We start from the raw sequence: 24,329 nt of genomic DNA, 5'->3' as shown, positions 1-24,329 counted from the left end.
CTCCCCACTCCCTCAGGCTACAACACATTCACTGCATTATCGAAGGTAACAGCAATTGTTCAGTGGTTAGTTCTGTCCAGTGCTTCACTGGAAATGAGACATTTATCTCCTGCTCAGTCTCTCCTTACAACAACAACAACCACAACCACAACAACAACAACAACAACAACAACAACAACAACAACAACAACAACAACGTTTGCCACGTATCTCCCTTCAGCATCAACGGTTTCATCCATAGAAACCCAGACCATATCAGCAGCGCAGGATCGTATTCTACTTAAGACATCTTCGTAACAGGTAGTCACGTCGTTCGTGCGAAGTGTTGTTTCTGATTAGAGTTTTTTTTCAAAAAATTGCTGAAGTAATTGTTATTACATTTCACCAGCGGTAAATCAGCATACATCATCATTGTAAAGAATCCATGTTAAAATCTTAAGTTCTGCTTGTCATAGATGGTGACAAAATTCTATGGAACAGGAGCTGTTGACAGTTCTGTGATTTAACATTTCGAACCAAATTTAAGATGTTTTGCTCTACTGCAGTGTTGTTCAACATTAAACCGCATTTTTAGCTTCTATTTTATTTTCGCACAGCTTACATACAGAACAGAACAGAACAGAACAGAACAGAACAGAACAGTGCCCTCTATAGACTCCGTGCATATAGCAATGTGCTGCTGCGGGTGGAAATTATGGTAACTACTTAGGGGCACCTTTATCAACGGCTGGCCATAAGAAGCTGGATTACATAGGCTACATATATTCAATCATTTTACTGTGGCCCTGTATCACTGAATCCCTTTCTATGTTTTTGTCTAAAGCCATTATTAGAATCTAAGACCACATTTCCTATGTGTTGATCCGGCCATGTTTGTGATGTAGATGGCCACCATGATGGATCACATTGGCCTGAAGAGTAGAACCTTGTGTTCCTGTACATTCTCTATCCCAAGTTTTGTTTTGTTTCATTTTTGGCACAGTATATGATACCTACGTTTGTTTTTTCAGCGAATTATTTATCCCCCCGCTTTACAATGAATATATCATCCTTCACTGTTTTGGCTTTACTCAGTAAAGCGACTAGTGGTTCGGTATAATGCGAAAGTGGAACCCAATAAATAACTTAAGGAGAATAAGTAGTAGAAGAAGAATCATTTTACAATGCTGTCCCCAGATGATTATTTTTTAATGTCATAACCATAACGTTCGGCCAGAATGATATGCTTGTTGTTGGCTGCATTAATAGATATTGTGATACGAAGGTTTTCTTCACGATCTCATGAAATGCATTTGAAAAGATGGTGGATCATAGCAGTAAATTGCAAGAAGGAATTCGGGATCTATACATTTTAATGAATACAAAATAATTCTTTACAACATGCATTTTAATCATTTTACAAATAGATTAACAATTAGAAACGAATTATTATAGCAATGATATATTTGCAAAGCAAGCTGCAGCATTTTTAGACCACACACATCATAATAGATACACATTGTATTGCATTGCCATAGTCTTAATTATAGCCAGTAGAATAATAATAAATAATAATAATAATAATAATAATAATAATAATATAGTACGTACTACAGACCAAAGTGTGAAATTTTATAGTATTCCGTTACAACCTAACGAAAGGGATTTGGAAAGGCAGTAAACAAATATAATTACACAAATAGGCCTCCATTACGCAATATCAATAGCTCACAGAAATACCGTATTTTATATCCGTAACTTCATGACCTCGTCCTGAGGTGGTGCATTTCTTTTCAAGCACACCCCTAATGGAAATGAGCTGCATGCACCGTTTTAACCAAATACCAACCCTCATGCCAATCTTAAGTTTCAGGCAGTGTCAGGATTCAAGAGCAGGCCCCCGAGGAAGGCAAGCTAGTAGCACCTATTGTTACATTACAGAGATAGACTTGATCATATTATAAATACAGACACACAATATAAATACCCGGTAACCACTTATTGGCAACTTTAAGTGATTCTGAACTATTCTTCTCATGCATAATTTTTGATAGTGTGCATACGGTTTCAATATCAGGAATCTCAATAGGTTCAACATCAATCTCGAGCCTTTTTTTAATCAGAAAAAGCTCCTCTACTCTCTTTCCCCTGTTGTAGTTCTCTTTCCCTACGTTTGAGATGCGAGGTAGAGACCATTCACATGGTCGATCAGTACGCAAGGTGGCATGTTCTGAGCGAAACAACAGCTGAAATATTATTACATTTCATCCCGCCCCTACCTCACCGGCCTCTGGACCTGCCTTGAACACCTTCCCCTTCCCCCTCCTAACCTTTACTCCTTCCACTTCCCCAATACATCCAACCAGTTTGTGCTAACACACATGCTCCTGTTCACTCCTCCTCTCAACACGACAAGTTGCAAGGCATGCTGCACAATGCGAGCCCCATACATATAGCTTACTTCACACATTCGTCTTGCCCCGTCGTAAACTTACATTCATCTAAACAAGCTTCTCTTTCTTATAGGATCTGTAACCCCTGTTGGACTCGGAACAACAGCGGCCCAATCAACTAAGGCCTACTTGTATAGTCCCACTATCTCATAATTGTGCTGGTAATACTAAGATTTTGAACCTGCTTATAACAACAACTGTTCTTCCTCATGGTCACTTGAAAAACACGATTTTAACATGCTCATCAAGATTTTAATTTGTACATCTGACTTTTAACTTCATATTTAACCACATGTTGGTTCCATTACCAGTGATTTTAATTGCACAAAACCACAAAAGACTATTATGGTATAACGCGTTGTAAGAAAACAAGTGCCACATATTTCAAATTATTTTAACCTAGTATGTGATTTTCTAACATGTGTTGTGTCATTTGCGTACATTGTAAAGACCATTCTAGTATGTTCTTTGGCTTAGTTGTAATTTTAGGCTGATGATGACACCATATATAGGTGTCAAAACCGGTACCTTAAATAAAATATGTTGTAAATAATATTCTTGTACAACACGCATTGTATTGAAAAGGTTGAATTTTTACCCAAAATTTTAACATTTTTATCTTACACCAGGAGGTTGGATATCGATACACAAACAGGAGAGTGAGAGATGGGGGGGTGTTCACTGTTTTCATGCAACTTGTATGAACTTAAAATCCAGAATTGTCGCTTAAGACCTGCTCATCTCACGCGTCTCGTTTTATTCCCCTCTTCACTTCATCCTGCTTTGGTCGCGCGCTGGGAATAGGATAGTATTTGGCTCATGCACGGTTACCATCTACAGTCTTTGCTGCCCTGGCGTCTGCGGACGCCTTTTTTCGTATGGTTTTTATTTTTATTTTCAATTAAATGTGTGGGGAAATATGGTACTTAAGTACCAGAGAGTAAAAAGTGATGAAAGGAGAAAACAATTATGTTATGTTGTCGTATCTTCTCTCTCACTTACTAATTTGAGAGTTGTAGTACACATCTGCCTAGCATATTTTTTATCTGAAAACTTGAGTCATCATTATCTGTATTTGACAGTTATGTTTTCGTGATTGGGATGTTATTCAAGAGAACTCCTTAGTTATGACTAGGGTCCAGATGTTTGACGTTATATTTTGTCTTCATATTATTTCCATGGTAAATGCAAGTTAAGTATGATATTATCTATGGTGGCTAAAATTATGAAATTTTCATGGGACATACAAAGTCATATTGACTTTTTTTTGTAATTTTCCTGTAATTCTTTATATTATGGTCATATTTTCCTGTGAATTGATGTATTTTTGTCATTTTTATTTTCTTATTCCATTTTTGCTTACCTGTTTGCAGTCGCCTCAAAAGACAGATTTTTCACATCTCCTAATTTTTGTCTGTAATTTCTTAGAAATATTTATTTATGTGAATTGGGAGGGTAAGCTGTATTGAAAAAGACAGATGTGTAGAAAGTCACGGATGCAACGGAAGCAATAGGACAGTTTAGGATGGCTATTGACAGGTTTTGTGCCAAGATCAACTGCTTCTGTTAATAACTTTAGCAAGTAGAATTGTCTTCACAAGAGTGCAGTGGCTCATACACTGGTCAGATTTCGCTGTATGTGTGTTTGTTCGCAAATGCTTTCAGTTCATTATGCCTAAAAGTAACGGTTCGATAAGTGATAAATTGCAAATATTTGTGTGGGAGTTTGGAGATAACCATTTCAGTACAGGCTCCGTGCGCAGATGGGAGAAATGCACCGCAGCACTGCGAGTGGCGAACATTGTAAGTTATTGCGTTTCACTGCGCACTTAATCGCTGTCGTCCCACCGCGTGCTGCCATGGCCGACTAAATAACAACAGTGGAATTTCAGTGTTTTATGCAATAACAATTGGCCACATTATTCCAAACTTGCAGAAAGTGGCCATGTAATAAATTTACAAGAAAAACAGTTTGCAGGAAATAGCAACAGAGCAATAACTGCAAATTTAATCAGAAAGAAACATTGGTTCACTAGATATTTTACCATTTCACGATAGAGGCAACGTAGTAATTTATGTATTAGTAGTGGTGATAATGAGATTAGTGTTCATATACACATTCAACAAGGCTGTTTTCAGAAAAATATCCTTGCTCTATTTCTAATACGATATCATGTTAGCGTAGGTTAATGGTGTTAGGAAGGCGATTAATTTAAAATTTTAATTAATTTTAAACATAACCCTGTTTTTTAAGGAAGGCCTTGGTAACAATAATTATTTCATGAAGCAAATATTTTATTGGTGTAATATGTTTTTAATGTAAAAAACAGTTTAACATTCATTTCAATAGCAACAAAATTGAATACAGACCTACACCTTTCAACTTAGTGATTACTTCTAATCTTAAAGATCACAGACTTTAAAATGACACACAAGGTGCAAAAATAGTAATTTAGCAACACCAATTGTAAAAAGTGATTGAACTCGGTACCCTAAGATGGAAAATCTTTTTAATGTAGTTTGTTTTTTTTAACTGTTTTTGACCTATAAATTTGTTAACTGCTAGTAATACAAGTCAATTTTATCTATTTATAATTTAATGTCTAAAGGAGCAAGTTATGTAAATAATGTTGAGATGTATCTTATATTAATTGCCGGTTTCTCTTTACTTTAATGCAGCTGATGATGGTGTTGTGAAAACATTGAAAGTAGTACTGCTAATACAGTGATTATGTTATAATACAATCAGACAACATTGTTTTTGTATTAAAAAGGTGGAACCTTTCAGATTTTATAAGTATTTGTAAACTCAGTTCAATACGGATAAATTAAATTGAAATTTCGTATGTTAAATTAAGTGATCGAGTCAAAACTCGAAGGAGCGAGTTCAACATTTGCAACCTCTGCGTGCTTTAAGATGCGGACACCCAGTCCACTTTCCATCATTTTTATTTTGTCTTCATTAGTAAGGAATTTCATGACACTGAAGGGCTGATGTCATATTTCTTTGCTATTTCTCCTTTCTTTCCTCCTTTCTCCACTTGCCGAAGTATTTTACATTTTTCTTTTGATCCATATTGGCGAAAGGGTTAACTGGCACACTAATACACACATTGCTTCACGAACGAAAGATAAACAACGAACGCGTCATGAAACATGAATAAACGAAACGCAGTACCGAGTGTAGAGATGTGAAACCGTAACGTTCATTGGTTGATTGTAAATGTAGCGTTCCTACCCAGCCAATAGTGTTACTTCATACATATTGGTTACTTTGAAATCGATATCCAGCTTGACCAATCACGTACATGTATGGAAAACAGCTACCTGGACCGTATCCTGTAAACGCGAATACTGTAATCCAATCTGCTCACCCCAATATTTTGAAGATATTTTTATTAAGAGAAAATTGGCTTTAATTTGTGTTTTATGAATAAGAAATTAATCCTATATAATGACGTTCAGTACTCGTATACCAAAACTGAATAAGATAATCTTCATGTGCTGTTGGGTAGACAACCCGCTTGTCAGAATTGTAATGTGTTTGCTTCCCTTCCCCTGATTTGTAATCTGGTACTTTCGCCTGTGTGTTGCATAGTGTGTGCCGCCTGGTATTATCTGTATAAGAGACATGTTGTGCGAAATATGCGGCAATTAAAACAGGATGAATTCAAGTTATATTTTGAAGGAAAAAGATGTTAAATATAAGCAGAAAGGCTACATTTTAATTTGTCATACTGAAAGTTCGAAATTCGTTACAGTGAAATATTTTAACACACATTAAAATAGGGAAAAGGGACGGGGCCTAAAAAATAATTTTGCTATTCTGAATATTTTGTCGAACTGGCGTTCGTTATAATGGGATTTTACTGTGCATAGTCTATGTCCACCTCACTAAAATTTATCTTCATTTAGTTTTGTATCACTTTACCACTTTAATAGTATTTCAACCTTACTTTCACAGTCTCCTTCCAGCACACCACACAGAAAAATCTTTTTCCTCCCGAGTTCTTCATTAGTCCTGATTTCTGACCACTTTACTTGGCTAAGCTCTTCCTCCAAATCCCCGACTTTGGTCTTTAATCGTTCTACTTCATCCGTGTTTTGAGCCACTTTCTCTTTTATCACATTCAACTCTTCTTTGACACACTGTTTTGAGGATGATAATCATGCTTGTTGTTTAAAGGGGCCTAACATCAAAGGTCATCGGCCCCACACACTGTTTTAGCTCCTTTATTTCCTCAGATTGATCCCTAATTAAATCCCTTGTTTTGTCAGCCCGGCATGTTTCTTTGACCACTTCCTTATCATTTTGAATTCTTCCAAGCCAATTACACCCAATGGACCAGGCCCTGGATTTAATTCAACGCCACCAATTTCCAGCAAAACTACTATCACTGCAGCTACCATCAAGGGTGCTAATACTCCAAGTTGCTGTACATTTTTCTTCTCCCCTATCAATCTTCTGCATTTCACTCCTCCATTCCATCTTCCTACCAATAGCTGCCTGATACTGTTTTATTATATTCCTCTTACTCAGCACATCCAGTCACTCCACTGTCTCAATTAAGACTAAGGAGTAAGTTGTAGATAAGCCATAATGACCACAAAAATACACGGCATGAGAATTCAGAGCAATAAATCTTATGGCAGCTGTTTTTTGTTATTCTTGTCCAAAGGTGGGAAATGGCAATATTAGTGTTGTGATTGTCATGATCAATAACAATGTTTTGCAATTAATGTGCTGAACTTCTCAAATTGCCTAATTAACTTAAAACATTGTCATATTGTTGTAATGTCATAATATTTGATTTGTAAAAGGTTCACAGTAGGCATTAAATTTTGCCTTTAATACACAGTGTTTTGCTTTTTCTTTGCCAGCGAGTGCTGTTCTCACATTTGATGTCTAAAAGAAATAAAACAAGATAGTTTGCATGCCAATTTAATTACTACTTTACACATGCAACTTTAATTTTGTATTTAAAAGAAACTAACGAGATAGTACCTAGTTTGTTCAGCTAATATTTTATGAAACCCTGTTCTTCCGAAGAAGCTATGAAGATATTTTGAGTAAAATTACTGACCATTGATATAAGTAAACCATGGACAAATTGCGCGAAGCTAGACTCTGATGGTATAGCCTTGTTTTCTGCTGCAAAGGAACATCTGTGGCAAAGAGGGAGCTGCATCTCTCCCTGCCTGGAAATTAATCATGCGGTTGGCCCAAGAAACACTGGCTTGATCAGATACAAGAAAAGCTGTGTTATGAGCAGCTGAACACAAATGATGCACTGGTCAGAATCAGGTGGAGATTGGTGAACTGAACAGTGCACCCTGCAACAGTGCGGAAAAAGGACTAAGACGACGATGAATACAACTAAAAAATGAAAATATTGCTGGATGAACTGCGAGTAAGCACGTACGCAACTGTGTTTTCATGGGACTATGAATAGCAATACCTTAGTCACAGAACCCCTTTGTATATGTAGATCAAACCTATAATTGTTTTAATTTTAAAAATCCTACATGTACTGGCTGGGATTCGAACTTTATCAGCCTTTATGAGAAGACAGAACCATGTCACTCAGCTCCCTCCACTGTAATATGAGCACTTCAAGTTATACCTGCAGCAGACTTACCTTAAGAATAGTCCAAAACATTTGGGAGAACTAGATTCAGGTATTGTCAAGATTATAGATGTGCTCTGATGATAATTTATTCATGTCGATTCTTAACTACTAGATCCTAACAAAGGAATTCTTTTGCTAGTTGCTTTACGTCGTACTGACACAGATAGGTTTTATGGCGATGATGGGACAGGAAAGGCCTGGGAATGGAAAGGAAGCACCCGTGGCCTTAAGGTACAGCCCCAGCATTTGGCTGGTGTGAAAATGGGAAACCACGGAAAACCATCTTCAGGGCTGCTGACAGTGCGGTTCGAACCCCCTAGCTCCTGGATGTGAGCACACAGCTGCACGCTCCTAACCGCACGGCCAACTCGCCCAGTGGAATTCTTTTATATAGTGGCAAATCTACTGATGTGGGACTAGCTTAATTTGACACCCTAGAATACCACCGGACTGAGTGGGGACTGAATCTGCCAACTAGGTCTCAGATTTTGAGATTACCAAGCTACATTCACAACTTCGACCTACAGAAAATCTTCCACAAACCTCCACTCCAGAGCAATTTATCATTTTTCCTGTACTTACTACAAAGATCTTTCCTAACTTTTATCGAAAAATCTTCCTGTCCCTTTCACGCATTTCACTGATAATATAAATATAAATGAGTTCCGGCAAAAGTGGAAGGGAAAATACCTTTGAATATGTTGATCAAGAAGTGTCAAAAGTTTCCACCTCTAACAAGTAAAAAAAATCATGAATCATGAAAGATATAGCATCTGAATTCAAAGAAGAAATAATTTATACAGTAAATGAAGAGGAAACCAAAATGACAGTAGGTGTGAGAAGTACAGACAAGCCATTAAAAAAAAAAAAAAAAAAAAAAAAAAAAAAAAAAAAAAAAAAAAAAAAAAAAAAAAAAACCATTAATATGCGATATCAACAGCTTGTTTATGCACAACCTCAGTTCCAACATTAAAACCTTAAGTGGCGACAGTGCTCCATCTGTCTTGGAGTACAACAGACTCTCACTTTTCTCTGTGCAAGAAATAGCAACATATTCAACAGTAAATTTAAAAATGACTTTACCACAGCTGATGAGGACAAAGACATGTTCACCACTAGGATATCCCTCCCCATAACCAGCCTCTCCTTCACTACTAACAAGGTCACAGCAAGTCTTTGGAGAACAAAATCCATTCTTTATTTAATTATTCAGGATCAGCAACAGCATAATGCCAAATCACAAAGATCCGAGCTATGTACAATAGATCTTAATCTAAAATGAAAGATATATAAATATTTACAAAGGACACAAATATACACAATAAAAACTGTACAATCATATATAATACATATTTACATAAACAACAACATTAACAAAGGAAAATACATTTACAGTAAATACAGGAGCAGAACAGGGAAGAACAAGAAGGTAAATTAAATTATATGAGAAATATCATGACAGAAGGAAGGAAACGTTACGAAGATGTCTAGATTCTTGTTGATAGATAAGGTATTAAACAAACATTGCTGGAATACATACAGAAATGGACCTTTGGGTGAGAGAGAGTCGGGAGTAAGGAATATGGAATAGCGTCTTCATTCTGGTACTACAGGATGGGACGTGGAGGGGGAATAAGGAAACTAAATAGACCATTAGCTGCTTTGTATAGCAGCTTTAGGTCGGCTACTTTCCTCCGAGCAGAAAGAGTCTCGAGTTTCAGTTTCCCAAGCACTTGGATAGTGCGTAAGTTGTGACATGCAGGGACCCTGGCTCTGATGATAACACAGAAAAAAGATTGTACACGGTCAAGGTGGCTGAGATTTGAAGAAGCAGAAATGGACCATACTGGAGGAGCGTATTCAACAATAGGTAAGATACAGGAAACGTAGAATGCTCTAAGGGCATTTACATCTGTGATGTCAGAAAACCTGTAAAGTAAACCAAGGAGTGACATAGCGCGTGAGGTGACCCTGTTTATGTGCGAGGCAAACAACAATTTACAGTCAAAATGCACTCCTAAGTCTTTTTGATTGTCAACGAATGCAATCGAATGTAAATCCAGAAGGTGATTTGTTGGTGGATTTTTGCACGAGGAACCAAATGATTGTTGGAAATACCTGGTTTAGGAAGAAGAATAATCAGAAGGTTACAAGGTATGGTTGGGGAGACAGACGAACAAAGACCCCCATTAAGAAGAGAGAAAATTAAAGTATGGAAGTCGAAGAAGAAGAGCAAACAAGAAGAATTTCAAAGGGAAATAATACCCTTGGTACCCAGGACGGAGGTGGGGAAAGTTGAAGATGAATGGAAAATATTTAAGGAAGCACTGACTGGATGTGCAGAAAAGGTATGCGGTAGAACATCAGGAAATATGAAAGACAAAGAGATGCACTGGTGGAATGATACGGTAAAGATTAAAGTGAAAGTTGCCCTGGGCCGCCCAATCACCGGACTTGTTGCCAATCGAAAATGTGTGGGATATGGTGAAACGACTTTGTGGCGCTGTGACCCAATGCCAACCACCAAAAATGAACTGTATAACCAGGTGAATGCAGCATGGATGGCTATACCTCAGGATGCCATTCGCGCCTTAAATGCGTCGATGCCATCATACATAGAACAAGTTATCAGTGCCCATGGAGGATCAAGTGTCTTCTAGGCAACAGGACACATGTTGAACCTAGGTGACTGAAATGCTAATCGTTACTGCAGAACATACTAATGAACATGTCCTGTGAATATGAACTTCCTATCTTTAGTCTTTGAAGGTGTTCTGTTTTTTTATGAACAGCAGTGTATGAATTGAGTCAGTCTGAAGACCGAACCGATGCTGGGTATTGCCGGTACTGCACGTTCAAGATGGTGGCCAAAGTCATTCTCTCGCACAAGGGAGAGTGTAACCTCAGAATAATTCATAGTAGAAGAGTATGACCAGAAAACTATGTTTATTAACCCACTGGTCCAAAATATAAGGCTTCAACTAACAGTTCAACATTAAGGTTTAGAAAACATGAAAAAGTGTTACCTGCAATAATATCCTAATACTTTTACAGGCCCCAGTACAAATGTTTTCATATTTGTTGTCCTGTGTTTTTTCACACCTTTTAATACACTGTAGTTATTTTATAAGCCCCAGCAAAAAAAGGTCTTCACATTTGTTCTCTCGTGTTTTATTCACGTGTTTTAATACTCTCCTCTAATCTTCAGAAATGGTAGAAATAGTTTTTGCAGTATCTATACAAACGCAATGTAAAATGCTTACATGTTGAGAAAAAGTATCAAGTGTTTCCATATCCCTGTTGAACAACTTTCATTTGTGTATTCAATAGAATGTTTTCTTATTTAACATGATCACATTCCTTGTCCCCTGCAGAAACATCTAATGAGGTTTTACTGTACAAGTAAATTCTGTACTCTAAAACGATAATTATTTAATACTGCAATTTAAGTGGGGATGGATGCACTTTTGTGTATGTGAGGCCATGCCCTTTCTACATTCAGCATCCCTAAATCGTATATGAACAATTTATGGAAATAATGACAATATTCTACCACCTGAGCCACTCAGCCTGGCAAAACAAATGCACAAAATTCTGCCAGACTGACGTTCAAGGTAAGAAACAAAGTTTCTTTAATGATGCTATCTACTTTTGCTTGCATCATTTAATATTTTTCTAATCTCAGAATGTCTTCTGTACAATTAATGGGGCTTTCTAGGAGTGCATAGAAATTGAAGTTTTCAGTAAATTACAATTTAAACAAATCTTACATCAAATGATAGAATGATGTGATCTTCAGTAGGTATGTAGAAATTTGGTTTTATAATCCAGTTTCTCAAGTCAAAATTAAATCATCAATATTTATCTCAAGTCAAAATTGAATTAGCAATATTTCTTAAGTTTTACCAATCAGGCTTGTAAGATACCTTGTCTGTGATAATCCTCCATAAAAGTCATGTGAATGAAGACTAAAATACTTCCCTCTTATATATATATAAAAAAGACCATTACTTACTCTTAGCTATAATAAATAATCCTGAGATCAGTAAATAAGTGAATATACCTACCAATGCTAGTTACAGCCGAAACTGTACGGAACTGATGGATGATGTTACGAGGTAAAAAGTAAATGTCATTATCACATAACTGGATTCTTGCGTAACGAATGCCTTCCCTTCGTAATTGATTCAATTTGGCATCTTCTAACCACTGCACACACTGAAAATAAAAAGAAAAAGATTAATTAAGGATTATAAAACACAGGATATACAGTAATTTTATGTTGGTAAAAAGGAGCCTTTGAAAAAACATCCATGTAGTATCTTAAGAGCCTTGTAGGACATGATTCAAAGAGATGTATTTTAGTTTTGAAGCTCAGAACATCATGGTCACTACTTCTGTAATCCATGAGGTCTGCAAGATATCGTAAGCAACTGTGGTGTCAGCACAGGAATATCAACATAAATAAACTGGTATCAGGCTTGGGAAGAATTTGTCAATGAAAATAAAACCCCAGCATAACAGTAGCACATACCGTGTTTACCTTCATAATCCTCCAAGACGCCCCCTTCCTCCCCCCCAAGATTTAAGACGTATTTTCTGAATCTTATTTTTCTTGCATCTCGCATTAAGTAACTGGGTACCCTATGAACCTATAAAGTGTATTTCATGGACTCTAAGGATTGCACACATACCACTGCACCAGGAAATCCAAGGTCATTATCTAATCCTCCTGATTACATGCCACCCCTTCCTTTCTTCAGGCAGGATCAGAGATAAAGAAACATGTAGCAGCCTTCACCCTCTCAAAGTAGGGATACAAGTGTGGTGCAATGTGAAGTGCAAAATGGGATGAAAGAACTGTGCCATTTGAACTTTAAGAGAGTCCATCTCTCTCTCTCTCTCTCTCTCTTTCACACTTGTTGATGTAAACAATACTCATTCTTATTTAATTTCCGGGTTGAACCGTGTTGCACTTGTCTGCACATCACGTACAGTTTGCCGACGTTTCAAATACATTGCAGTATTCTTTGTCAAGGTGACTGAAATACCCCTACTCGATCCAAGGTAATCAGTCTCCCAGGCAGAAATTACACTACTAGAGTGGCCCAGACCTTGGCCTTTTATATCCTAGCCTTTCTGGCTGACGTAAGCCCTGGCTGTCTCGCGAGTATTCTGGAAAGTGTGTGTCACAGCCAGGTAGTGGGGGCTTGCCCGTGCTGTTATGTAATGGGGTTGCGGCCCGTGTGTTTATGTTGTGGTCTGTATGTCTTAAACTATGAATGATAGGCATCCACTCCAGTAGTGTAATTTCTGCTTGGAAGACTGATTACCTGGGATCGAGTAGGGGTATTTCAGTCGCCTTGACAAAGAATACTGCAATGTATTCGAAACATCGGCAAACTGTACGTGATGTGCAGACAAGTACAACACGGTTAAACCTGGAAATTAAATTAAATAATTCTTCACACCGTGGAAGCTTCACTTCTAAAATACTCATTCTTGGTTTTGTCACTGAAGAGTGTCCAGGGAGCTACACGGAAAGGCGATAGCACAGCCATGTGACTATTTTGCCGAGAGATTCAATAGAAGTCTGTTACAAAGATAATTGATGACAAAAAATTTACTTGCTGTAGCGGATTGTTGTTTTATTCACATTTTTTTAAAAGTCGGGAGAACTTCCACATAAATGAAAATCGGTATGAAATGGCAATCCATCAAAACTTGCGTTTTCACAGCTTTCCATACTACGGCTTACTCATTAGTTATTTTTCTTATTCTGTGACAATGTTAATGCATACGTTCAATATCATTTTGAAAAACTGTAGTAGTATCACTCCAGTGGTTTCTGTGGAAAAGTTTCAGAAACTTCATTCAAACAGTGTCATCTAATCTAACTTAACCTTATAAGAAAATATATTTCAAACGCCAGTACAGTAATGATAACCTTTTCCCTGTAAATTTAGGCCTACATGAGAATAGGTTTTTTGAAATTTAACCACAAGTAATCAAATACTGTGAAACCTTGCTTAGCAAGTCGTAAAAGCAAAGTCCCGATTCACATGTTAAATTGCTTTACGTTGCACCGACACAGATAGGTCTAATGGTGAATACGAGAGTTCCAAGAAGACATTAAATTAATTTGCTGTTAGAGGGCACAGAAAGGGGAATAATTTAAGTACGGTTCATCTGTCGATCATTTACTGGCTCAAAGTTGAGAAAGAAGTGCTTGAAGATGTATTGGAACCAAGAAATGGTGGCACCGCGTATTGCAAGAAATGATACAAATAAAATTGAAGGAAAAAAAAAAAAAGTGGCTATAGTGCACAATTTAAGGCAAGTAATGGACAAGTTCTGTGAAGATGAACCTTGTATGCTCAACATCTACCAGGTGATTACACGAAGTAATGGAATTTCTCTACTTTGTCATCAAACATAGATGAGAACAAGATCTTCTATATCACACTGGATAGTTGCACCGACACAGATAAGTCTATAATACCAATCAATTTAAATGGTCCATTAACGGCAACGATGGGATAGGAAAGGGCTAGGAGAGGGAAGGAAGTGGCCATGGCCTTAATTACGGTACAACCCCAGCATTTGCCTGGTGTGAAAATGGGAAAACACGGAAAACCATCTTCAGGGCTGCCGACAGTGGGGTTTGAACCCACTATCTCCTGAATACTGGCTGCTCTCAAGTAACTGAAGCTATCGAGTTCAGGTGTTGGATTCTTCCGACAAACCCCTGACTACTGAAGAAATTATCACAAAGAATTTCAGAAAGACAGGGATATTTAATATGATGGATGGCTCGCAGAATGATGCAATGGATACAACCAACGAAGATGGGAAGGACCAACTGTTACACATGGGAAGATAGGGGCACCAGATCCAACGCGGGTATCATAACCAACTTTGAATTCCGGAAATCTGTACGGGATATACAGGTATTCTGAGGATATTTCGATGATAAGAATAATTATCAGCAGGTTCAGGATGTTCAAAGAGAAAGGGCAGCATATAGGCATGTTGTAGCAGAAACTGCAATGGAGTGCCTAAGAAAAACTGAAAAACTCGCCCGGTGCTATGTATATTCAGTGCTTGTATATGGCGCTGAAACATGGACTATGGAATGTTACACCATTACAAGAATAAATGCCTTCAAGATATGGGTTTTACAAACACAAAGAAGGGGCTGTGCTAGGTTAACGAACGCTGGTATGCGTGCTTATACATCTGATTCAAATTTCCCAAAAATTGCATTACCATGGCACTAGTAGCGGCCCCATGACGTTGCACATTAGGTTTGCTTTAAATATGGGCTGTACTGTGCGAGAGCGTTAGTTACCTGTGAGATTGGATGGAGTGAATTCGAAAGAATTAATATTAACTCATTCATTAAATGAATTAATAACATAATAAACTCCTCATCAGATGACAAAGTAAGTATCGGTCTCTTAAACCATTTTATAGTAATTAACACCTACTTCTGATAAAGAAATTAGTTAATTCATAACATTAGTATGTCAAGAATGCCTTTATGATGACGAAAAGGCCAGTATCAACAGTGCACTGTGGTTGAACAAGGCCGTATAATAGGGTTACGTGAAGGTGGATTTTCCTTCTGTGCTATTGAAGAATGACTTGACAGGAATGTCTCCACTATGTATGCGTGCTGGCAGCAGTGGTCACGAGAAGGTATGCTTGGAAGAAGACCAAGCTCCAGACATCCCCGTGGGACCACCGAGAGGGAGGAACGCCATATTCGGTGTATGGCTGTGGCGCAGCGGACTGCGAGTGCAGCAGCAATTCGAGCGGCAGTTGGTATCACAGTGACGCGACAAACTGTTTGAAATCAGATACTTGAAGGAAAGCTCCGAGCCAAACACCCTACGGCGAGCATTCCACTTACCCCAAACCACCACCGTCTGCGACTTCAGTGGTGTCAAACAAGAGCTCGCCGGAGGATGTAGTGGAGGTTCATTGTGTTTTCCGATGAAAGCCAGTTCTGCCTTGGTGCCAGTGGTGTCCGTGTGTTTGTTAGGAGGAAGCCAGGTAAGCGCCTGCATTCCACCCGTCTGGGACGTCGACACACTGGACCTACACGAGGAGATCTGGTCTGGGGAGTAATTTCCTATGACAGCATATGTGTACGCCTGTCTGGTGATTTGACCTGTTGTACTGCCATTCATGAACAGCATTCCCGGGGGTGTTTTCCGACAGGATAATGCACGGACCTATGCTGCTGTTGTAACCCAACGTGCTCTACAGTGTGTCGACATGTTGCCTTGGCCTGCTCGATACCCCCGATCTGTCCCCAATCGAGCACGTATGGGACATTACTGGACGACAACTCCAGCATCATCTACAACCGGCGTTAACCGTCCCTGTATTGACTGACCAAGTGCAACAGGCATAGAACCCCATTCTACAAGCTGACATTCGGCACCTACAGGACACAAGGCATGCACGTTTGCACGCCTGCATTCAACAGTCAGGCAATTACACCGGTTATTAATGGGCCAGCATGGCGCATTTGCTATGGATTTTCTCTCACGGATATTAACCTGTAGTCTTGTACCTTTGATCAATTAAATATGTTACCTCGACAAATATATTGCCAAAATTTCTGTATTCTATATTCCTTATTTGATGGTGTTTGGATATTTTCTCCACCTGTGTATATATACAGATCATTTGGAAAATAATAAACAAAATAAAAGGAATCATAGTGTGGATTACATATGTTGACATACTGTATTTGCTATTTCAGACCAACAATTCACCAGTAGCACTGCAACATTAGAGCAATTTAATAGCTTAGGTTCACATATTAAACTTTCAATAGAAATAAAAGTAAACCAGAATTTAAACTTTCTTGACCTTACTGTAACTAGAAACGATCATTTATCATATACAATCTACACAGCACCCACACAAACTATTATGGTAATTAAACAGAATTCTCTTCATCCTGGTGCCCACAAGAAGGCTATCTTTTACAGCCTTATTAACCGTGCATTTAATGTCCCTCAATCTAAAAATGATCCAAAAGGAAATGGACACCATCCATACCAGTTAATAATGGTTAAACAAAAAACTTCATGGACAAAATAATCAATAACATTAAAAACCACCCAAAAACTGATCTTCAAACAGAATTGAATAATAATAATAATAATAATAATAATAATAATAATAATAATAATAATAATAATAATAATATGAACTTCGTTATCTTCAACAATAAAAATGTATATCAAGTTATGAAAACTATATAATTAAAAAACAATTTCCATATAACCTTCTGTACACATAATACCAATAGACATAATTTTTATAACCATAGCTCAAATTTCTTAATGCAGAAATATACAAACTGAAATTTTCAAAATGTGAAACAACCTATACCAGCCAAACAGGGAGAAATTCTCTCATAAGATACCAAGAACACCTAAATGCAGGGAGATATAATAGATTTTCCCATATGAAAGAATTCCATCATTCTTTTACAAGTACTAACCAGGATTTAATCATTTTGCACATAGTGAATAAATGAAATGGCACATGGCTTTTAATATCGGGAGTGTCCGAGGACATGTTCGGCTAGCCAGGTGCAGGTCTCTCGATTTGACTCCCGTAGACGACCTGCGCGTCGTGATGAGGACGAAATGACGATGAAGACGACACATACATCCAGCCCCCATGTCGGCGAAATTAATCAATGATGGTTAAAATTCCCGACCCTGCCGGGAATCAAACCTGGGACCCCTATGACCAAAGGCCAGCACACTAACCATTTAGCCATGGAGCCGGACACATAGTGAATAAAGGTACTCCAACAAATAGTTTAGAGATTTACATACAGTTGGGACAAAGAATGAACCCATATTCCAAAAAAATTAAATCACAAGAACACAAAAACATTATCTGCAGAGATACCAACTTTCAAGAAAGGCAATTTGTAATGCAGCCATTAGGGCATGGGGGGAAAGGTGTGTGTGTGGGTGTGTGTGTGCGTGCGCGCGTGTGCAATGGCCGTAGATTTTTTTTCCTGAGATCTTGCTAACTTACATATCATTGAAAAATCAATAAACAACATTCAATTCAACCAGATGTAACACATTCAAAGACTGGCATATAAAGAGTGTATGATTCTTACACCTGCTAAAGTAACAGGTAATCTGCAGTACATATCTGATTGGAGGTTGAAGGATCATTTCTTTTCGTCGAGTACTGTAGTTGCTCCCTTAGAGGCCTGTATTGCTGTTTGGTAAACGTACACTGGTGACGTGCTTTTTTCTTCGATATCATGTGCATCCTCTGCACTAACAGAGCACTTAAAAGTTCGGAGTTCATATTAGCACGGAATTCTGTCTTGTTCTTCATCATGCGCATCTGAAAAATTGCGGCTACACACACTACAAAATATGTGTGAATGAGATTTTGAGGAACGCAGTAAACAGGGCCATTCTTTCAAGTATTCCTCCCTAAATTTTTGAACTACTTTTGGTTGATTACTAGCATCACTAGTCACAGTAACATCATCGTACGTATTTTCCTGCACAAGAAATCGCTTCATTATTTCAAACCTTTCGCATTTCGTAACATGATTAGCATATATCCTAGAAGAGCAATATATGTAAATTTGGAAACCAAAATCGCAATAAATACTTCTTCAACAGTCACGCACACAGTATTCACAATGAAACGGAGTTTGTCACCACTTTGCTGCCAAATAAAAGACGAAAGAACTTGCATACTTGCATGGAAGTCTGATCATGTGATGAACAAAGACATCTCCGCAAGGTATACCACTTCGCAGGTGCCTCTTTTTCCGGTACAAGAAGCACACACTGTGTTCGGCGCGTGAAAACTCAAAATATTCTTAAACGAGGGACAGGAAAGGGGTATAAATGACTACTGAGAAATCCGAAAATAAAATTCTGAGAATTCAAGCTGTAATGGCATTCCTCGTGTATCCTTTTGAACACTTCATACAGTTAGATTAAAAAATCAACAAAAAATCATAATTTGTGGTGTGCAATTCGTAAAGGCGAAATTATGTTGGGCAACCCGTAATTATTACGTTTGAATTCTAATAGTTGGCATCTCTGTATCTATGAAATTGATTAACTATTGCCAAAAAGATATACTAAATAGAAATATAAAAAAGACATCAACAAGTCCCATCACACTCTCCCTTAATCTACCCCTGTGTCAATGCATCACCTCACGCCCTCACTGACAGCTGTTCAACTCGTGAAACCAACAGTCAGCATCACGAGTGCCACACAATAGGACATGCATCTCCCCTTTCAAGAGGAAACAGCATGGAGGTGAGTAGCACACCTTTATTTACACAATACTTATACCCCCCCTTTTCTCTTAATTCTCAAGTCTATAAACTGGAACAATCGGCAAATTCCAACATGTTCCTTAGGAATAACATAAGTTGTCATATGAGAAGAATTCACTGTTAACATTTTAACTTTAATGGAACATATCAACATTGTTGACAATTTCCTGGATTTTAAATCACCATCATATTTTAAATAAGCACTAACTCATTTCTTAAAGGGATGTAACAGATCTTTATACAAACTACATACATTGTGTCCAATGGATATTGTAAGAACTGCTGGACTTCATTTGACTTTATATTATATCTACAAAAAGGTTTTGCTTTTAAGTGTGCGTGTTTCACATAGGTTGCAAGATTGATACTCGCAGATACTATTAACTCCAAGAATTGTAAGACTAAAGACTTTAATCATTTTGAAAACTACATTAGCAAATAATGGTTTTTAACATGATGTTATCTTAGTGATTTTAAGCTAAGTTTTCCAGGAACTGAAAATATCCTCTACAGGAGATGAAACATGTATTCTATAAATAATGCATAATTAAATTTATGATATAAGAAGTGTTGAATAGGTCAACCTTTTCACTTGACAACTGGAAGAGAAGTTTCATCAAAAATGCTCTGAACAAGAATTGATGTAGATAAGGAATCGCACACAGATGAAAGAAACAGAGCAGAACAAATCAATGGGAAGATGAAAGGAATATTTTGAAAATCTTATGAACATAAAAGGAAACCTTTTAGTCGAAGTGCCGGGCTGAGTGGCTCAGACCGGTGGTATTTGAAGGTGCTCAAATACGACAGCCTCGTGTCGGTAGATTTACTGGTACGTAAAAGAACTCCCGCGGGACCAAATTCCGGCACCTCAGTGTCTCCGAAGACCGTAAAAGTAGTTTGTGAGACGTAAACCAAATAAAATAAACATTTAGTTGAAGTCGCCAACGGGGCACGTAGAGGAAGGCAGAGGGGGATAACTGCTCAGGAAAGAGGAAGGTGCTAGGTAGGAACAGTCTATTTGTCTTTATGTGTATTAGAAAATGAATGCATAATAATGACTTTTGGAAGAAATAAATGTGCAGTAACGAATTTATGACTATTTTCGGTGATAAAATAACCGAGGTGTGGTTTACTATAGCCATGCCTAGTTTGTGAACGATGGGCAAAGGCTGAGCAGCCTAGTAAATGGTCCTATGAGTTGGGATACCAGATGCTATGGGATAGGAATGGAAATTTCAGACATATTCTGAGCCATGGCCCTTCTTGTACTCAAAAGGCAAGGGCTACACAATCCATCGGTGATCCATACCCCATTAGAGGAGAGATTCTCACTGGCACTATGAGCAAGTAGGGTAGCATCCTGCCCACAGATTTACGATTCTCAGAACATTTTAACCATCGGTTCGGTGGGAGTAAAGGAGCACCACTTCAATTTGACAGGGATGGGACTTCTTGCAAACAACTTGGCAAACATAATGTAATTCGATGGGGAGTTACCAATATTATAGAAGTACGAAAGTAGAACTGACTTGAGTCAGCAAAGATATTGCATGGATGTGTTAGGAGTTAAATGATATTGGGGTAACGAGAGATACCAAGGAAGACACAGGAGATTATATAGTATTCTTAACAGGTGTTAAAAAGGGAAGGGTGAAGTGTGGGTTTATTAGGAACACTATTACAAGCAATTAAGTTTATGTTAGGCATGTAAATCAGCAAATGATGTGGGTACATTTGCTGTTGGAGGATTTAGAATGAGAACTGTCTCAGTGTATTCACCAGACGACGACGAAGTTTCCATGTTTTATGAAGCTCTGAGTGACATCGAAGTCAGGGTCACCAGCAAGGATAGAATAGTGCTGATAGGAGATTTCAATGCCAGAGCAGAAAATAAAACTAAAGGATACGAAAATGCGATGGGCAAATGTGAGGAAGACCTCCTCTGCAGGTGTGGGATTAGCAATGATGAGCACTAACTTCAAGCATAATGCTGTTCACTGCTACACATGGGAGGATAGGGGAAACCGATCCATAACAGTAATAGACTTTGAATTTTGGGAAATACGTTAGGAATGTGCGAGTTTTCCAGATACTTTTTTAACAATACAGGCCACTATCTGATCTGCAGTGAACTAAATATAGAGAAAGTGAAATCTATCTGTAGACAAATAAGTAGGGCTCGGATTCGAGCATATTAGCATATTTTTTTCCTGAATAGTACACATTGAAAGAAGCCTTTCGGTAGTATTTTCATCTCTCTGGGACCAACAGAATTTAAATTTATCGAGCATATAAATGCATAAAACAGCGGTTTTCAAAATAGAAGCATATAAATGCATGTTCTTGTGGTTTTCGTCTAAATAGTTTGTTTTTCTTCGAATTCCCCCCCCCCCTCCGAATTCTGACCCTGACCATCCTTAAGGTTCTAAAACAGAAATAATTATTGAAAAGCCTATCTGGTGCGAATAATAGAACCGCAGGTTTTTAACCTTTAGTGAGGTCATTCACACGCCCTAATTAGAGACTGCCGGATTAGTGCGCGACTCGTCAGATAAGCTCTGGAAGCCCCAAGCATCCTTTCACTTTGAAATATGAGGTATTTTAGTGGTGTGGCTATTTTGGGAACCAGTATTCTTTAGGTGGCTTTTCCCATGAAGTGGTGGAAGATCCGACCCAGTCAAGTGAAGTTTCTGCATTCTACTCTCAGTTCTCGGTTCGTAATCGTATCCGTACGTACTTATCAAGTTCTTGTGATTTCGAAGTACGCGATGCCTAAAGTTAAGGAATCCCTGAGTGTTTTACTCCGACGATGTGCAAAGGAAGACCCTGACTCATTTTCTACTGACGCGAAAATTCTTTTCTGCAAAATGTGCGAAAAAGAGGTAAGTTCTTATTGAAATTTTCACATCTACGTTCTTAAAGATATTACTGGTCAAACAGTTGAAATTTCAAGTAAGCCGTATGTGCAGCATACGGTGCCTACCTACTAGGTAAGTAAGGAGAATTCTAAGTATTGGGAGTGTAGACCCGTTAGATCCTCAGATTTTACATTACCGAGATGGAAATTGGCGTTTGGATTTGCTGGTTTTTCATGGGATCGTTGAGAGGGTCCTCCTATTTCTACTGCAATATTTGAAAATAATTTCATAGTCCACAATGCTTTATTTTTGTTCATTCAATGTATTTTTTCTCACTTATACGTACCTACCTATTTATTTTCAGATCAAGATTTCGAAGTGTTTTCAATTTTCTCAACATAAAGCCACAAGTGGGCACTCAGCAAACGTTGAAGAATTAAAAAAAAGAAAATCTAAGAAACAAGTGCTGATACAACCTTTGTTCAATCAACAGTACTCGGACGAGTTCTCTTCCAGAGTTTGTAGGGCGTTTTTAAGTGCCAACATACCCCTCTACAAGGTCGAACATGCTGAGATTAGAGCTCTCTTCAAAGACTTTGCAGGAAGAGAGTTGCCTCAGGAGTCGACCCTACGTAAAAATTACGTTTCTTCAGAGCACGAAAAGGTATGAATTCATGCACGATTGCCGTATTACGCATTCTCGTTTAAACAATTTAGAAGTAATTTTAACATGGATCTGGCTGTCGTAATGAAGGTAATCTCTCGATAATACCTTCATTCCACGAAGAATATTCATTCAGGTACTTTCTTCACCAGATTCTACGCACAATCAGGGACGACATCGGAAGCCACCTATTTTGGTTATCTATCGACGAGAACACAAGCAGTTGTGGAAGATACATGGCCAACGTTATTGTTGGAAAACTCAGTCCCAGAGAACCGGGGAAGGGCCACCTAATTCTGTGCAGGGAGCTAGATGTGACAAACCATGGTACCATTGTGCGAACAGCGCAAGCAGCTCTGCACGAGTATATTTTTGTTAATTTATTTTTTGAGCGTTTTGCCAAAGAAGAATAAGTACAGTCTGGCTGTAATTTCAATGCATCCTACGTATGTTCAGTGAAGACTCTGATAGTTCTGATAGTTAAATATCTCTTACAGTCGTACGACATGTCAGAATCCCATTAACTGAACGGTTCACCCTTCATTTTATGCATTCCTGTTTCAGGCTTGCTGTGGCCAACCTTTTCAGATGAGGAGGTAAACAAAGTACTCGCATTGGTGACTGACGCTGCTCCCTACATGATTAAAGCTGAGAAGCGCTTCAAGCTTCTCTACCCAAAGATGTTACATGTTACTTGTCTTGCCCATGCAATGCACAGAGTTGCTGAGGAGCTGCGCGAAAAATCGCCCAGCGTGAACAGCGTCATTTCCTCAGTGAAGAAAATTTTCTTCAAGTAACGATTAAAGGGACATATCCGAAGGAAATGGATTTTACTGCCACAAAATTTGTGAGCATTGCTATTGTTGCAATTATTGGACTTTGATTTATTGAGCAGTGAATGTGCTGGGGATAGTAAAGTGGAAACTTTGGTCATCAACCGATGTAACTTAATTGTGTTTAGCCTTCAGCCTAGAAACTTGGATGGTCAGGGGGTCATCAACCTCAGTGACTTGGATTAGGGCCATATGCCATTGTAGCATCATTTCCTTGTGGTCATCATCCACAATGACTTTAAAGTAACTTAGAAGATTAGATGTCGGTCCATGACATAGACGCAGGTCACATCGATTCAATTAAGGGTCCATGCCGTAGAACCACTGTGTGGCACACACCAATTGGACTGCCTTAATTATACCCAGAGTCCAGAGTTCGTGTTACGAGGGCTGGACCATAACGAATCACTATGATGGTACATGTGGTCTCACATAGCCGAATTTAAGGATTTCCAGACTTTCCTTTCTTAAATGATTAATAATGGAGACAATGGTTTCTAGTATGAATGCCCGTCAGGCAGTTACGTTAAAGTCTCACACCAGTGTT

The 24,329-nt window shown here is 38.2% G+C and overlaps 1 protein-coding gene across 1 annotated transcript in view; it reads right to left on the bottom strand.

Moving 5' to 3' along the window:
* Positions 1 to 24,329, bottom strand: part of LOC136862892 (uncharacterized) — a 330,052-nt gene that overhangs the window by 26,294 nt on the left and 279,429 nt on the right. The window contains exon 9 of the mRNA XM_067139172.2: positions 12,130 to 12,280. Coding sequence (XP_066995273.2) covers positions 12,130 to 12,280 — 151 coding nt within the window. The remainder of the gene's footprint in view (positions 1 to 12,129; positions 12,281 to 24,329) is intronic.

Source organism: Anabrus simplex, chromosome 2 (assembly GCF_040414725.1).
Source record: "Anabrus simplex isolate iqAnaSimp1 chromosome 2, ASM4041472v1, whole genome shotgun sequence".
NCBI classification, from domain to species: domain Eukaryota; kingdom Metazoa; phylum Arthropoda; class Insecta; order Orthoptera; family Tettigoniidae; genus Anabrus; species Anabrus simplex.
The sequence above is the reverse complement of the archived record's forward strand: the minus strand, read 5'-3'. Positions and strand labels throughout refer to the sequence as shown.